Here is a 17,300-nt window from a genome sequence, read left to right on the forward strand (position 1 = left end):
TTGCCTAGCATATAGACAAAAAGCATTTATTCGTCACAGTTCTTGAGGCTGAAGTTTTCACAATCAAGATGCTGGTATTGGGCATTCCTCCAAGATGGCAGCCCGTCACCATGTCTTAATGGGGAAAAGAGATGAATGAGTTCTTGTGAGCAAATTTTGGAATGGAATTAATTCCACTAATGAGGACTCTGCCTTCGTGACCTAAACACCTCCTAAAAGGTTTTGTCTGCTAATACAATCATTTTGGTTATAAGAATTTTAACATATTAATCTTTGGAGCACTCAAGCATTCAAACCATTGCACTGAATTATATCCTAATTTGTTCCACAGTCCAGTCTTGCTTCCTACTTTTTCACAGGTGTTATTTTCAATAAAACTCCTGAATATCTCCCTCAAAAACATATTCAGCTTAGAGTCTACTTCTTGGAGCCACCCAGCTTTGAAAATATGTACCAAGAGAGGTCAGAAAAAAAGAACAGACAACAAAATGAGATTTGAGAGTTGGATCATTCACTACCAGTTGTAATGAGAATCCTATCACTATTGGTAGGGAGAACACAAATAGACCCTGGAATGTGATAATTTAAATTTTTCATACTTTCAGTAATGGCAAATTATGATGGTAATCTTTTGAAAGGGAAAGTGTTACTTATTAGGATATATCACAAATTTATCAATATGAGAAAAGTAGAAATTATGACCACAATAGAGGCAAATGTTTTTTCTTCAGAGTTAATGCTTGGGAGAAAATAATAGAAGAGTGAGGACTAATAACCATCAAATTAAGATAAACGGTGAAAGCCAGAAAAGTCTCCTTGGAAGTGTTCCCAGATAAGGGGGCCTTGATTCAGACACCGAGAGAGGGTTCTCGGATTCCACACAGGTAGGAATTCAAGGTGAGTCACAGAGTGCAGTGAGAAAAGATAGTTCATTGAAAGCTATGACATTACAGAGTAGGGCATCCTCTGAAGGCAAGGAGTTGAATGCAACACCTTTGCTTCAAGTTTTTCTTATATAGGAGTCTTGTCTCTGTAAAGGACCTATTCACAAAGGTCCCTGGATTTTGTCTGCAGCTCCATCTCTGTACAATCTCTGGAGATCCCTCTGCCAGTCCACATGTCCTTGAAGGTATGGAGCCCCATCTAGCCAGAATTCCAGATGTCTACAGTGAGAGGAAGCTGTTTACTATTCCTTTCACTCAACCTTCCCTAGAAACAGCTCAGGGTACAGAACCAGCTGTAGTATTCAGGCACCCCATTCAGCGTCCTCAGCTTTCTTTCTCTTCAGCCTCAGTGACTACTTCTTTTCTCCATCCACATTCAGTATTTTCTCTTCAAAGATCTGTTCAAATTATGTTGGTATGATTAAAAAAACCTGGTGTTCCCCTGTTGGCAGTGGCACTTCCTGACTGCATCTAGTTGATCATCTTGAGCACATTCCTGTGTATATATTCTTTTGAGAATTCTTTCTTGATGTCCCTGCCCCATTTTTTAATGGAGTTATTTGTGTATGTTTTGTTAATTTGTTCAAGTTCCTTATAGATTTTTGATATTAGGCGTTTATCAGATGCACAGTTTACAATTATATTCTCCCATTCTGTAAGTCATCTGTTTATTGATAGTTACTTTTGTTGCACAGAGGCTTTTTAGTTCAGTTATGTTCTATTCTCCTGATTTGTTCTAGTGTTTTATAGTTTTAGGATATTGTACCAGCCTATTCTCATGTTGTTACTAAAGACATACCCGAGACTGGGTAATTTATAAAGGAAAGAGGTTTAATAGATTCACAGTTACACATGGCTTGGGCGGCCTTACAATCATGACAAAAGGCAAATGAGAAGCAATGTTATGTAATACATGGAGGCAGGCAAGAAGGCTTGTGTAGGGAAACTCTCCTTTATAAAACTATAAGATCTCAACACACTTACTCACTATCATGGGAATATCATGGGAAAGATGTGCTACGATGATTCAATTACCTCTCACCACGTTCCTCCCACAACAGGTGGGAATTATGGGAGCTACAACTCAAGATGAAATTTGGGTGAGGACACAGCCAAATCATATCATTCTTCCCTTGGCCCCTTCCAAATATCAGGTCCTCACATATTAAAACCAATCATGCACTCCCTTCAGTTCTCCAAAGTCTTAACTAATTTCAGCATTAACTCAAAAGTCCACAATCCAAAGTCTCATCTGGGATAAGGCAAGTCCTTTTTGCCTATGAGCCTAAAAACAAAAGCAAGTTAGTTACTTTCTAGATACAATGAAGAAACAGGCATTGGGTAAATACACTCCTTCTAAATGGCAGAAATTGGCCAAGACAAAGGGGCTCTGTGATGCTCTGGTGGGCGTCACAGTCCTATGGATATGTGATGTCATCCCCAGTGGCCCTGCTTTAAAATTCCTCTCTTTGTACTCTTTATCTTTATTTCTCAGCTGGCCAACACTTATGGAAAATAGAAGGAACCTACATTGAAATATTGAGGGCGGGTTCCCCTGATACACACACACACACACACACACACACACACACACACACACACATATATACACATGCATTTACATACTACACCATAGAATACTACTAAGCCATAAAAAGAAACAAACTAATGGCATTAACAGCAACTTGCATGAAGTGGAAGAGCATTATTCTAAGTGAAGTAATTCAGGAATAGAAAACTGAACATCGTAAATCATCACTTATAAGTGGGATCTAAGCTATTAGGATGCAAAGGCATAAGGATGATGTAATGGGCTCTAAGGATTCAGATGGGAGGGTGGGAGGGGGTGAGGGATACAAGACTATACATTCAGGGCAAGGTACACTTCTCACATGATGTGTGCACCAAAACCTCAGAAATTACCACTAAAAAATTTATCCATCTAATCATACACCACCTGTTCCCAAATAACTATTGAAGTAATTAAAAATATGAGAATAAAATCAACCAGATAAATATTTTTAAATATATGGAAAAAATATAACTTGCTCATGAAACCAAAGATGTAGCAAAATAGTTCAGTTTTACAGTAGGAAACAGGTAACAGTGGCTATATTTCTAATTCCACATAGTTTCCACTGAGAAATGACTTAAGCTCTTAGAACAGTAAACATTTGGCCATCATTTTTAGCAAAAATGTTACAATAAAGCTGCATGCAGCATAAAAGGGAAGCAATACTACATATCTCAAAATATCAAAGGAAGAGAGAGACTTTCTATACAATTTAACTATGTAATAGTTTCTTTAGCAACAGTTAAAACAACAGAATTCTGTTCAAAATGAAGCAAATTATTCTGAGTATGTGCAAAACAGTACTGATACTGTCAGTAGACTTCTTAATGTTCTTGTGTTTATGTAAAATGTGTGAAATATAGTTAAGCTGAGTAAAATTTTTTTCATGTAACTTGTGAATTAAAACAACACATCTCAATATAAGTGCAACAAATTTCAATATGAGCTCATATGGCTTTATATTATTTTTTATTTTCCCTAGTGTTTTCCTCATTGCCACAAAATATTTCTAACCATTACCTGGGTGGTAAATCTCTGAAAAACAAATTTTTACTTGACAAGGTAGATTTCAAAAAGATTTTTTTTTGTCATAGGAAGAAAGAAATCTTGCATCACAATCTTTCTTGCTGGAATAAACTGAAGTCATCCCATCTATCAGGTTTTCCAGCTTCAAATGTCGGACATAACTAATCTCTTTTTTCCTTCTTCACTTTTCTAGTAAACTTCCAGAAACAAAACAGACAACACTTTGTGATGATAAATGTCACAGTTGCCACACAGGCTAGCAGAAACCCAATCACATCCAAAGAGTGGTACTGGAACCAGGTGAGGTCACGGGCTGCAACTCGAAGGTGTTTGGCTCCTTTGTGGCGCATGACAAATTCAATCCAGAAGACTGCTCTATCCAGGGGCTTCACTGGTTGATCATGTTGAATTCTTGATAATTTCATAACATTCTCTTTATATCTGAAGGATAAAAATAAAGATACGAACACAGAAAGCAAGTTAATTTGCCTGTAGATATCAAGTCTATGTAAGGCTTTTAAAGTGTCAAATAATTCAAAGTAAATGTCAAAGAATTGACAGAGAATTTGTATATTTTAATTTGAGTCATCATAGATAGTTTGGCTTTTAAATTGGACTTTTCTAATTGACAAATATTTTTAAAGTAGAAATGGAAGGTCAGGGGAGAAACTTAGTTCTTTTCAAGCAGAGAAAATATAAGGCATTTTAATTGGTTTTTAATTGTTTAATTTTAAGTTTTTGTGGGTCCATATTAAGTGTATATATTTATGGGGTACATGAGATATTCTTTCTTGCTACAACCCAAGGCATGCGTCTCTCCCTTTTTGTGGCTTCCCTCTAAGTGTTACCTTTAAGAGAGGCTTTTACTGGCCAGACTATGATGGAGCCTCTAGGATTTTCTCTATTTTCTGTGCTTATTTTCTATTTGATTCCTAGAATTTTGTAAATGATTTATATATCTCGCAAAATATATATTTAAATATAAAATACAAAAGATAAATATACATACACTAAGCGAATAGTTCAAAAATGGAAGATCATCTTGAACATTATCTTGAGGTGAAGATACCAATTTAACTACTGTTCAGGTCATGGTATAGGCTATCACAACCTGCCTAGAATGACTCTCTTTTTCTGAACCATTTAGTGACTACTTTTGTCCTCCAACTAAGGATTAGCCTGACTTCGAATAACAACATTAGTTTTGCTTGTTTATGTAATTGAATTATATAATATGTACTCATTAGTGTCTTTTTCTTTAATGTAGCAGTTCTTAGGTAATTCCATTGCTATGTAATATTCTGTTGATTGATAAACCACAGATGATGTCTTCATTTTATGATGAATAGATATTTGGGTGGCTAATAAGTTTTGGACACTGTTGATAATTCTGTCATGAACACTCTTCTATATAACATTTATATATTTACGTATATCTGTTGGGTATATAATTGAGAGCAGAATTGCTGAGATAAAAGTTCATGCATACTTATGATTTACTTCTTGACTTTAAATTTTTTTGGAGTGTATTTTGTTAATTTCCAAAATTTAAAGATATTTTAGTAATAGTATTTTTAGCCTCCCTTATTTCCACTATGGCTGGATCATATAGTCTTCATGATATTGAATCTTTTTATATTTCCTAAGTCTTGACTTACTGCCCACCACATATCACTTCAAGCAACAATTAACTATTTGACGTACTCTAGGAAAAGTGTAAAGGAAATGTATTAAAATACACAACAATATGAATTAAAATAAAAACCATAAAAAACAACAAAAAATTAAGCTAGGTGAAATGTCATTTACACAGCACCCAAGACTGTATGATTCCATTTATATGAAACACCTAGAGAGAATAATCTATAGAGAAAGAAAAAAATTGTTGTTAGACTAGGACTAAGCAGTCATGAGAAGTGATTTTGGTGTCATTGAAGTTTCTTTTGTGTTGATAAAAATGTTCTAAAATTATATAATGGTGATAGTTTCATGACTCTGTAAACATAGTAAAATATTTGGATTTTATGGCATAAATAAGTGGATTTTAAGATATCAAAATTAAATTTCATTTTCAAGTCAGTAACATTAATGATAATAAAAATTAATTTTTCAGCAAGAAAATAGTTATATTCTAAGATATTTTGGATATTTAATTTAAAAATTTTATTATATTATTTCAAGTTTATTCTTCCTTTCTTCTATGGATTCATTATGTTAAAATTTTAAGAAATGTATTTTTTATATTATCTATATCATTTTAAAATTATTTTTGTTTATAAAATTGTTTCACTAACTGGTTACTCATTAGATATATGGGGCAAATACAATTTTTAAATAACAGATAAAAAGCAAAGCAAATTTCAGATTGGTTAAATCGTTTAAATTCTTGCAAAATTATTCTCTTATAAAAAGGATGAAACTCATGCGCACTATTGACAAGAGAAGCTATCCACAAATACCACCTAGTGAAAAATATTGTTCTACTCACAAAGGATCATTAATTACTGTCTTCAGTGCATTCAACAAGTCTGTACTCGACATTGTGTGGAAGTCCAATCTAACAGCTGCTCCCTTGGCCTTCATGTGAGCAATATTATCAGGTTGATCCCAAAACAATGGAATGCCCACCATAGGGATCCCATGGTAGATTGCCTCATAGATGCCATTGGCTCCACCATGAGTTATAAAAGCTCTGGTTTTTGGATGACCTAGGATTGGATGAATTTCAGCAAAATTATTCATAGGAATAAAATGAGATGCACAATGAAAGGCTCTGAAAGTGACAGTGTTTTCTAGATAACACATTGAACTAATTTGGTATTACTTTTCAGACTTCAGACGAAAAAACACGTACTTGTTTAGGAGATGTAACTGAAGGCTATATGGTGTGTGTGACTTCAGACTGCAAAACTTAATGCAAGATTTCCAGTTGCACTAATGAAAAGTGCATTCTAGATTTTTTAAATGTGCATAAAAGAGGACAGCAAAGAGGCATGAAACGAAGTGTTATTTTAAGTACAGTCACAGAGTGTGATATGTGGGGTGTGCAAGGCAGCAGGCAGTGGGTTGTTGGTGGTGCTAGGATTGAGGAAAGACAGGTTACACTTCATCATGAAATGTGTCATTACTTTAAGATTAAGATTAGGAATTTAGTCCTCCGGAAAATACAGAGTCACTGATGATAGAAGAGCTATTATATTTAGTGGCATTTGAAATAACCCTGCAGGAGAGGAGAAAACAGGTGTAAAGTTGTAGAAACAGGAGACAGAGAGAGAGCCCAGGATGATACTGAAAAATTCTGTGAGATGTAATAACACCTGAAATAAAGATTCTCTCTGATTCTGACCATAAAGAATGTGAGTGTATATCATAAAATGCCAACAATTATAGCATATTCTTTTCCCCCTAGGACTGGAAAATAAATATAAAGAAGTTCCTTTTTGTTTTCCTATAAGAAATGTTCAATAAGCATGTTTCAAGATGAACTATTAGCATTCTAATGTGCAGTTACTAATATATCCAGTATTTGTTCACCAGAGTGTTACCTAGAAGGTCATTCTGGGGTATCCACTTGTACAGCCGAGTATTGAGACCTAAGGCATCTGGTTTATTCCCATCAAATCTCCACAGAACCTGTTATGGTAAAGAGAATATCTTATTCCATAAGTGGAACTCAAAAATTATAGAATGTTAGAACTGTAAAAAGGGTAGGAATGAGGTCAGGGGATGTTTGTAAATAAATCTACTCAAAGACTGATGTAAAAAGAATACTCACATTTTATTTCCTTAACTTTTATAATGATTTAGATATATAAGAAACCATGATTTTCCAAAATAGTACCTTAGAAAAATAAGATTATCAATGAAAAGTTCAAGTATTTAAAAAATTGTTACACTTTTTAAAAGAAGACCTACCTGCGGCCAACCATCATATGAAGAAAAAAAACTTAACAGCACAGATCATTAGAGAAATTCAAATCAAAACCATAATGAGATAGCATCTCACACCAGTCAGAATGGCCATTATTAAAAAATCAAAAAATATCATGATGTTGGCGAGGTTGTATAGAAAAGGAATGCTTATACTCTGTTGGTTGGAATGTAAGTTAGTTCAACCATTGTGGAAGACAGTGTGGCCATTCCTCAAAAACCTAGAGGCAAAAATACCAGGAAACCCAGCAATCCCATTACTGGGTATATAACGAAAGGACTATAACTTGTTCTTTTATAAAGATCCATGAAAATATATGTTAGTTGCAGTACTATTCACAATAGCAAGGATATGCAGTCAATCTAAATGACCATCAGTTATGGAATGAATAAAGAAAGTATGGCATATATACACTACAGAATATTATGCAGCCATAAAAAAACAAAAATATGTATTTTTCAGAGATAAGGATGGAGCTGGAGGCCGTTGGCCTTAGCAAACTAACATAGGAATTGAAATCCAAATGTGACATGTCCTCACTTATGAGTGGAAGCTAAAAGATGAGAACACGTGGACACATAGATGGCAACAACATACACTGAGATGTATAGGAGGGTGGAGGGTGGGAGGAAAGAGAGGATCAGGTAAAATAATAAATGAATATTAGTCTTAATACCTGAGTGATGAAACAGTTAGTACAACAAACCCCCATGACACAAGTTTACCTATGTAAAAAACCTGCACATGTACTCCTGAACTTAAAAGTTAAAATTAAAATTTAAATTAATTTAATTTAAAAAATAAAAATATTCTAAAAAAAGTAAAAAAAATTATAGGGAGTCATTGTAATTCTAGTGTAATAAAACAGTAAATATTTAGTAATGACCTATATTTTTAATGTATTTTATATCGTTTTCATCTCCAAATTTAATTGCAGTGTATTCATTTGTTTTTGAATAATAAGAGAAGTAGTTTAAATGTATCTACTTGTCAGTAGGTTATTATATTAGAGCCTGTTGTCCTTTGATTGACAAAATAGCAAGTCTATAAAATAAGCTACTTGTAAGAAATAAATAAATGCTGCCAGGGTTTTATGTATAACTTCATTGGAATTACAAATTATCAAGCACTACTTCTAAGAAAAATTTCAAGTGACAATTTTTGACACAAATTCAGAATATTACCGTATTGTTAATTTTGGATTTTTTTTGGCCTAGAAATGAGGAACCTGTTGGTATCATGAATACAAAAAAAGCTATTGAATAAACTCAAAATTGTATTTTGCTGAATTTGGTCAACTGATTATTAACACTTAGACAACGTGCTACAAAGATTTGACAACAGTGAATAATATGTTCTGCTATAGCCAAGACATTTTTATTTTAAGTTACTAATTTTGAAACTCCAAAGCAATCCTCACAAACTGAACAATAATTTACAGTGTTTAACTTTTATTTGCTACATCAGTGTTAAAGTAACTCAGGTTTCAGCAAAAAGTTAGAGGTCATTACAAGAAAGCTTTATCAGATAGGAAATTAAAAAGTCATTCACAAATACACAAAGGTCCCTTGTTTATTTTATATAGAAGAAAATATATTCCTACTATGTTCTATGGAGGGGACATCTGAACCTGTTCCCCCACTTGGCTTCCTTCTGTTTGACTCCTTTCTATATTTCCTTCTGCTGCCTCCATTGGGAGGAGTTGTTAATCTGGTAGTTAGTGCTGAGTCCTTGTGGGGCCACATTTTATACTGGACAGGATCCACCTTCAGGTCAGGATCCATCTCCATCCTTTCTCTTTCATCTTCCTGCTTCAGGCAGTGTTCTCTATTTGTTGTCACATATTTCACATAAGCATTTGACTTAAAGTACAAACAGAAATAGTACATTCCTTAATTGTAAACATTCACCAAGAGCTTCCAGAGTACAATAAGTAATAGAGGTGGCCCAAGAGTAAGTCAAATCTTCTTCACTCATTGGATACTGCTGAGATTAGCAAAACAGCTTTGAAGAAAATAATCATAAGTCTTCCTTGTATTTCTACAAAGACACCGTTCTGGATATATATTTTTAGTTGAAAACACCTAAAAGTCATTCTAAAGACTACATTAAGCACCATTTTCACCTACCTGGAATATATTGAGTTAAATTCAGCAGTATGTATGACTGTTAATATCAGAAATTAAAAATAACCATGAGTCTCAAGTTCCGTTTTGTGGATACATACGGGGTACTGAGTTCCCACTGGTACTAACAGGAACCACTCAGGCGTACCAAGGGCAGTAACTCCCCCAGGGCCACATGTAACCACTAAGTCTGAGGCACAAGTATTACTTGTGTCAGTGGAAGCTATACAAGCATATTTAGGGCTGTATTTGGCTGTAAAGAGTTCAATCTACTCTTAATATTCTTTCTATATAGATCTCAAGCCTCTTTCAGTAGTTTTCCACACCAGTAAGGCACTTTATCTTACCTTTTGTGGGATCTTGGCCAGGGCTGTTGCTATTACATTGGCCCTTTCTGCTGTCATGTTACTTATGATTGACCCCAGAGAAAACACCACAACACCATTTTCTCCAGAGCTCTGTACAAACTCCTCCATTTCCTGTGGAAAAAAAATTGTTTCATCACAAAAGAGTATCACCACAGCAGGCACTGCTGAAAGAATTGGTACCAAATATTAAAGAGAGAAAATCAAGTATTTTGAGGAATTATTGGAGTAAATAATATATTTTAACTGAATCACTCAGTTTCTTTGCAAGAAGATGTATGAGATATTTGGCCTCTGTTAAGGATATTTGTGTAAATATGTGTGTGTATGTAGGTATGTGTCTGCATGTGTGTAATGGAGAAAAGAAATGGAGCTATTACATTGTAGTCAGGGAGATAATGTTAAAAACTATACCCAGACTCTTCACTTATAATACTATAATTACTAATATAAGTTCATGGAAAAGTGGCACCACTAGGCTTTAATCCTATGTTTTTGTTTTACTAAATCACTTGTGTTTATTTCAGGCAGGTTTTCTGTAGAATTCTTTTAGTTTGAAGCCATTAGTGGTCTACTTCCCTAAATATGAGCACTGAGGAAAAGATATTCACAGTTGGGATAATTTTATATCTACATTTATGTTCCTCTACAATGCTTTATGCTTCACTTAAAGTTTGTCAGAGTTTTCCAGTAGTTTTTCAAAAAATGAAAATAAAAGCTGGTGGTTAAGAATCACTGACATTCCTGAGTCTAGTATTGTGATATGGAATTTTTATGAATCAGTCCTGAGAGTCTCATTTATCATACAGAATTGTAGAGTTTATAGTTAATAGTTGAATAATTGTACCTTTCAGGTTGTTGTTCAGGTGGAGCACCTATTGCCCTGAAATCACACTGTTAAATTGATGTGCTATTTATAACTGCATGTGAGGAACTCTCATCATCACTTTGTTGTGTCTCAGAGGCAGCACTGGCACCAGAATAGAAGAGGCCACCAGGCCTTTCTGCAGGGGATCTTGTCTCTCTTTTGAGTAGCTCACGCACACCACATTACACTCCTGGTGAAGATGTGCTTGGCTGCAATTGATTGAGAATTCTTCTGATTTGAGTTCCCCAATGTATACCAATATTTAAATTTAAATATTTTCAGATTTAATCATTGGGGTAAAACTTTTCCAAATGGTTTTTAACAAAACAAAGAAAAAAATGTCTAAATGGAAACAGTGCATCACATATGGCAGAGTGTTTTTTAAAATATGATTTTTAATCTTACGTTAATGTGAGAATCCTTGTACTACTATTCCACGTAATACCTGGGGCTTCTAGGTGTTGTGTGTGATTGCAGTCATCTGTAGCCACATTTAATGTAACTCGTTTTCAGTGTTTCATCTCACTGGCTTGATATCAGAGCCTTGTTTTTCTACCCAGTGTTGAAGGAATCTAACCTCTGTTTAGAGATTCATCACTGATATTGACTGGTTGTTTCTCCTTTTGTGATAATATTATAAAAATAATACAAAATTAATGTAAGAAATTTTATAAAAGTATGAAAATTTTTTAAAAAAATAATTTTTCTAAAACTTCTACCTAGAGATATTATTTATAGAAAATATGTTTTTTTATTATAGCATTTGTCCTATTTATATAGGTCAATGTATACATGTGACACTTATTGAGAAAATTTTAATCTTATTGTATATACATTTTATCCTGCAAAAACTTGCCACCTTGTTATATTTATCATTTTCTAACTCTATTTGTATTATGGCTGATGGTGTAATTGAACATTCCATTGATAAAATTATTTTAATGCTATTGTATGCACATAAGTTTTAATCATTCTTTCATGTAAGATGTTGGATTACTTCTAATGTTAATTTTGTGAATATTTTCCATAAGGTTTAATAGGTGCACCTTGATTTTTTTATGATTTCACGTGAATATATTACAAAATTAATAACAATATGCATTTTTAAAACACTTGATGCATTTTCTCAAGTGTCTTATTCTCTTAAAATATATAGAAATTATCTGAGAATGTAATATATAATTGAAAAGAAAGCAACCTGGGTTAGCAATTATTTTACATAATAAACAGTTAAATAACTGGTTTCACAACCATTGACTTGCATTCAAAGCTTTCTGCAAGTTAATAACAAGACCTAGTATTAGTAATGACCACTATTGTACTACTAGTCAACCTTTTTACTTGTCCTTCTACACCTCCTACTCTCTTCCTCCTCCTGTTTGCACTGTCAGTTTCCCTTAATGTGAATGGGGAAATCTTTCAAGAGTAGTGTAGAGTGGCATAGATTTTTCATTAGTCTTACCTCAGCTTTTGTCTCTTGAGAAAGTGACTATATAAAGCCCATACAATTTGCATTAAACATAGATATTGAGTTTTAACAATGGAATAACATCTCAGTTTTATGTAAGCAAAAATGTTCTTTTAAGAGGTTGAGTAATAATGCATTGAAGAAGGCTTTCTTTGTACATATGTCTTAAAATGTGATATTAATTTAAAATATATGAGATTTTTGTGTTCCTTCAAAAAGAATATAATCTTATATGCTGACAGAATTTTTTTTTCATATGGAAACTAAGGGCACTATTCAGATACAAGTGGTAGAAATTATTTGTTCTTTATTATACATGCATTGTTCACTATCTCTGTGCTTCTCTGTCAGGCACCTATGATGTTGAGACAAGTTCCCCCAGGAAGCTTTACTGAGTTGCTTGTCACAAGGCATACATCATCTGCTCTAATAGGTATGTTTATGCTCTAAAATGTTAAATTCTGTGATCTCAAAGCAGAAATGATTTAAATGCTTTATTAAAATCAAGTGAACCCTGGGTTTGTCTGCACATATTTAAGGCACACATTTATATTGTTGAGGAAGGGTTTTAAGCTGGAATGCTGGTGAAGATGCTTTTTACTTATGGTAGAATTTTAGAATTTCAAGTAGCTCAACTTGCTGTCACAATTGATATGTCTAATTTTAATCAAGTCCACAGGGTATCTGTCATCTATGACTTTCCAAGAGAATATAACCTTGATGTGCTGAATAATCTGGTTCTCTTAAACGAGGAATGATATCTCAAGTGACTTGCACATGTTAAGTAGTTAGTAGTATTAGTAATAAAATAAAGATAATTGCAAAATTAATAACATTTCTGAGCCACTGACTGTATGCCAGAGACATTTTAAGTGTTTTGTCTGTTTTAATATTTTTTTCCACACAACACAATATGAAGTTGGCACTATTTTAGTAAATGTAGGCATAATTATTTCTATCAGCTTTCTAGTCCACTTTTCCATCATCTGCTACCTGAATCCATGCAAAATTTCCTGAATGGTTGGCTCTTTACAGTGTGGCCCTTCTGTAATTTAATCCATTGAATATCTTGGAGGCTTTTCTTAAAAAATAGAATCGTTTCATATATATTTATTTCTTAACTCTTTTTAGTAGTTTTTCAATATTCTTAACAAATATTTCAACTCCTAAAACATATCTGGCTCTAATTTACCTCTTAATATCATCTGATTCTTAATCATTCCCTGAAAACAAAACCTGAGGACTTGAGAACTGTCCTGACCACTTTATCTGCTTTCCCTTTTTGTCTGCCCCTCCCCGTCATTCTTTTACCTATTCCTACATATTGTTCAGCTCTCATCTTACTAATCAGTAACTCCAGGATACTTTCTATTATCTCCACTGATGCTTTCTTGACATTGGGTTTTTCCTTGAGATAATATTTTTTTATAACATTTTCATTAATTACTTATATTCTATATTTCAAAGTAGAATGTAAAGTATGTAGGGATGGAAACTGTGTCTTTTTTTTTCTCTGAAATTTCTGCACTTACTTGTGTTTTGTGCTAATCCCTTTATAAATATTCTTTGAATGAATGATCAATACCTTCTTAGGTGTTGCATAATCAAGACTTTACTTTAACGAACTCTATTTTCAAAGTCTCCTTACTATTCCTCTCTATTTGTAATATGCATAAAACTCACATATGTGTCATGGTATTAACATGTACATGAGTTTCTAATTGGTATCTGCTTTACACCACCTACTTCCCATCTTTCTTTCAGTGTAAGTCAAACATTCTGAATGAAGACTATAGAATCATTTCTACTGAAACTTCGAAACCAACAAAATAAAACCAAGGAAAGTATGTTTACCTTAGGTAGGGGTTTGGCAGGTTTGCAGTGGAGTCCTCCAACAAAATCAACGTTTGGTAAGAATGGATGAGGAAACTGAAAATTCCAGGAGTTTCGCATAAGCCATATGTCAGCTTTCCCCATTGTCTCAAATAAGGTAGTGGGTCTTCCTGACAGGAATAAAGAAAAGAAAAAGTGGATGACGTAAGATAATTACTTTATATAACTTTCTGAAAGGGGTTAGAATAACGTAGGCAAAGATGTAGGTAAAGTTTGTGTGCTTTGAAAAATATATACATATATTCATATATGTGAATAATATATTTTTGTGTATTATATATTTTGCCCATGTTTATTTATAAGAAAGACAAAGTGGTGGGAGAATTATGAGGTTAAGCGACATCTCTAATGTCATGTCAGTATACTCACAATTATTAAAATAAGTCATAGATAATTAAACATCAATTTATTTTCTCTTTAAAGCTTCAATAGTAGCATATAGATATTTAAACAACTCTTTGAGCTCCATAATCAATTAATTCTACTGTACCCATAAAAACAATTTTCTAACAGTCTAGTTTACACAGCTCATTTAGCTAATCCTTTTATCCTTGGTTCTTCAAGTGAACTCTGGACTATTTTGAGAGTGTGGCAGAAATCCTTGTACCAACTACTCATTTGGATTTGAGCTAAAATCTTAATAATATTACCTTTTAAGTAAATATATTTGTAAATTATAGCTAGATATTTTTGAGAAATTATTGAAATAGTGATCTGTACTCAAATTTAATCTGTCTCATATTTTTTAATAAAGAGACATAGTTTCAAATAAACTATATAGATATAACAACCTTCACACTTCAACAAGATAATTGGACTTCAGATGAATGAATTCCAATTCTTTAGTGAAGGAGTATAGAAACATTAGAAACTTCAAATTACCCTTATTGATTTTTGCATCTGAGATGTAGACATTATCTCTCTCTACTGTGAAGGAAACCTTCTGGTAACATGGGAATATCTTTTAATTTCTAAAAAAGAAAACTGAGGTTTACAAGGAAAAATTTCTGCCGTTTTATAGATTGCTGTAGAAAAATGTGTAATTACTCATTCTAAATCTATACATTGGGTAAGATGTTACTTGATGGATTTTACTGTTTTTAAGATCTAAAACATTATATAGTAAAACAGATGTGTAATTGCTTAAAGTCTTAGGTGTGCTAATATATAGGTTATGATTTCCTGGGGTGTTCTGTATGAGTGATGGCCACAGGGTTTTAACAGACCCTATAATTTAAGCTTTTCTATAATATTTGTGAGATTGATGGATCATCTTGTATTTTCATTTCATAAATTCACTTAACAAAAACGCCACTTCCCTGTCTTTATGGCTTTATATAAGCTCTGCTTCAAATTCTTACCTAAAACTTCACTGTAAAACTGATCCCACTTCTTCATATCACACATTTGGAACCAAAAGTCAAAATAAAGCACATAGATCATATTTTTTACCCTCTCCATGAAAGTCATTTGATCACTTAATTTTGACATAACAATAGGTATGTAGGAAGGAGGGAAAATCAGTCCTCCACTGTGCCTTTCAATTGTGTAGCCACGAGTGAAGAAGAGACTGTACACAAAGGGTATGTTAAATAGCTCAGCCAGCAGCTCACCACAAGGAAAAAAAGCATCTGCAAAAATGATGTCAAATCTTGACTCTTGTAGTTTTTTCATAAGTTTCTTATTTGAAACTACATCTTTACAGAAGTTTCTAAATATGTCATATAATTCCCACAGGATTTCTTGTTCTTGTGAAAAATATAACCAAAAGCTATCTTTTCGAATGTCTGACCATCTCTTAACCTGTTGCATGATGATATTCTCAAATTCAGTTTTAGTTAAAGATGTAGGATAAACTTCAAATTTAAGAGTGGACGCATCATTGGGATCAAAAAGAATGGAAGCTGAAGATGCCAGTACAGTCACCTCATGACCTCTCTGAACAAGCTCTTTCAGGATTGTCTTCATATTCATCCAGTGGCTGTATTCTGCCGCCCACACCAGCACCTTTCCACAACTCCCAGAGCTAAAGTAACAACTGAGATGTATCAGCAGAAGAACTGATGTCCATTTCAGAGCCATCCTGGTGCAATGTGATCATTCTTTTCAAGTCACTGTTTCTTTCTCATACTTATATACAGAGATAAATCAATCAAGTTAAAACATAACTCCTTCAATTCAAAGTAAATACATTATATGAACATCCTGAGTCCATAGATGGCAAGAAGACAAACAAAGTTCGATTACTTCATATTTACTCAAGGATGTTTGCTGTTTCTTTTATGTTTATTTTCGCTGTCATCCACCTAAGATTATGACCTTGCAAGTACCCTGTTTTATGTAAACTATTTTATAATAGTGTCAAGAACAGTGGCAAGTGAGAGAGTCCTGCAGGGCCCTTGACACAGAATAAGAGATGAAGTGACTGTACAATGCAAATAGCATTTTTGAATATCGTGGTTCAAGGAATATCTTGTAAAACTTTGTTGAAGTATAATCCAAATACCGTATGCTTCATCAATTATTATTTTTAATTAAGTATTTCCTTGTAAATTCACAGATTTGTGCATCCAACATAACAATGAGTTTTATCTAAAAAAAAAAAAAAATCCTGTATATTAGCTCTCTTCTCCCCACTGAATTTCTGCATTCATCCTGCACTGGGCAACTAGTAATCTAATTTCTCCCTCTACAAATATACCTATTCAGGATCTTTTTAAATATAAATGAAACTATACAATATGTGGACTTTTGTGGTTGGCTTCTTTTATTTAATTTAATGTTTTTAAAGGACCGACCATAGAACAGTGTAAATAAGGACTTCATTTTTATTGCCAAATAGTATCAGATGCTATTTATAAACACAATTTATTTATTCATTTATCAGTTGATGGATATTGATTTTCTTCCACTTTTGGCCATTATGAATAGCATTGATTAACATTGATGTGCATCATTTCTGTGGACATGTTTTTATTTTTCTTGGGGATATGCCTATAAAGGCAATTACTGAATTATGTGGTAAATGTAAATATAACCTTTTGAGGAATTGCTAGACTTTTTCAGAGTGAGTGAATAATTTTCTATTCTCACCAACAATGTATGA

At 33.4% G+C, this 17,300-nt stretch overlaps 1 protein-coding gene across 4 annotated transcripts; it reads right to left on the reverse strand.

Annotated features, from left to right (window-relative positions):
• Window positions 1-3,704: 3,704 nt before the first annotated feature.
• LOC100977378 (UDP-glucuronosyltransferase 2B11-like) lies at window positions 3,705-16,276 on the reverse strand. 4 transcript variants are annotated; one of them, XM_008972325.3, is made up of 7 exons: window positions 15,966-16,276; window positions 15,556-15,614; window positions 14,156-14,304; window positions 9,948-10,079; window positions 7,089-7,176; window positions 6,032-6,251; window positions 3,705-3,984 (listed from the first exon to the last, which is right to left on the reverse strand). In XM_008972325.3, exons 1-7 carry the CDS (start codon window positions 16,274-16,276, stop codon window positions 3,705-3,707), a joined length of 1,239 nt encoding a protein of 412 aa, XP_008970573.2. The 4 variants fall into 4 exon arrangements, with proteins under 4 accessions (XP_008970573.2, XP_003805579.2, XP_003805578.2 ...); XM_003805531.4 differs by lacking the exon at window positions 15,556-15,614 and having other exon boundaries at window positions 15,808-16,276; XM_003805530.5 differs by having other exon boundaries at window positions 15,556-16,276.
• Window positions 16,277-17,300: the final 1,024 nt, after the last annotated feature.

Source organism: Pan paniscus, chromosome 3 (genome assembly GCF_029289425.2).
Source record: "Pan paniscus chromosome 3, NHGRI_mPanPan1-v2.0_pri, whole genome shotgun sequence".
Lineage (NCBI taxonomy): Eukaryota > Metazoa > Chordata > Mammalia > Primates > Hominidae > Pan > Pan paniscus.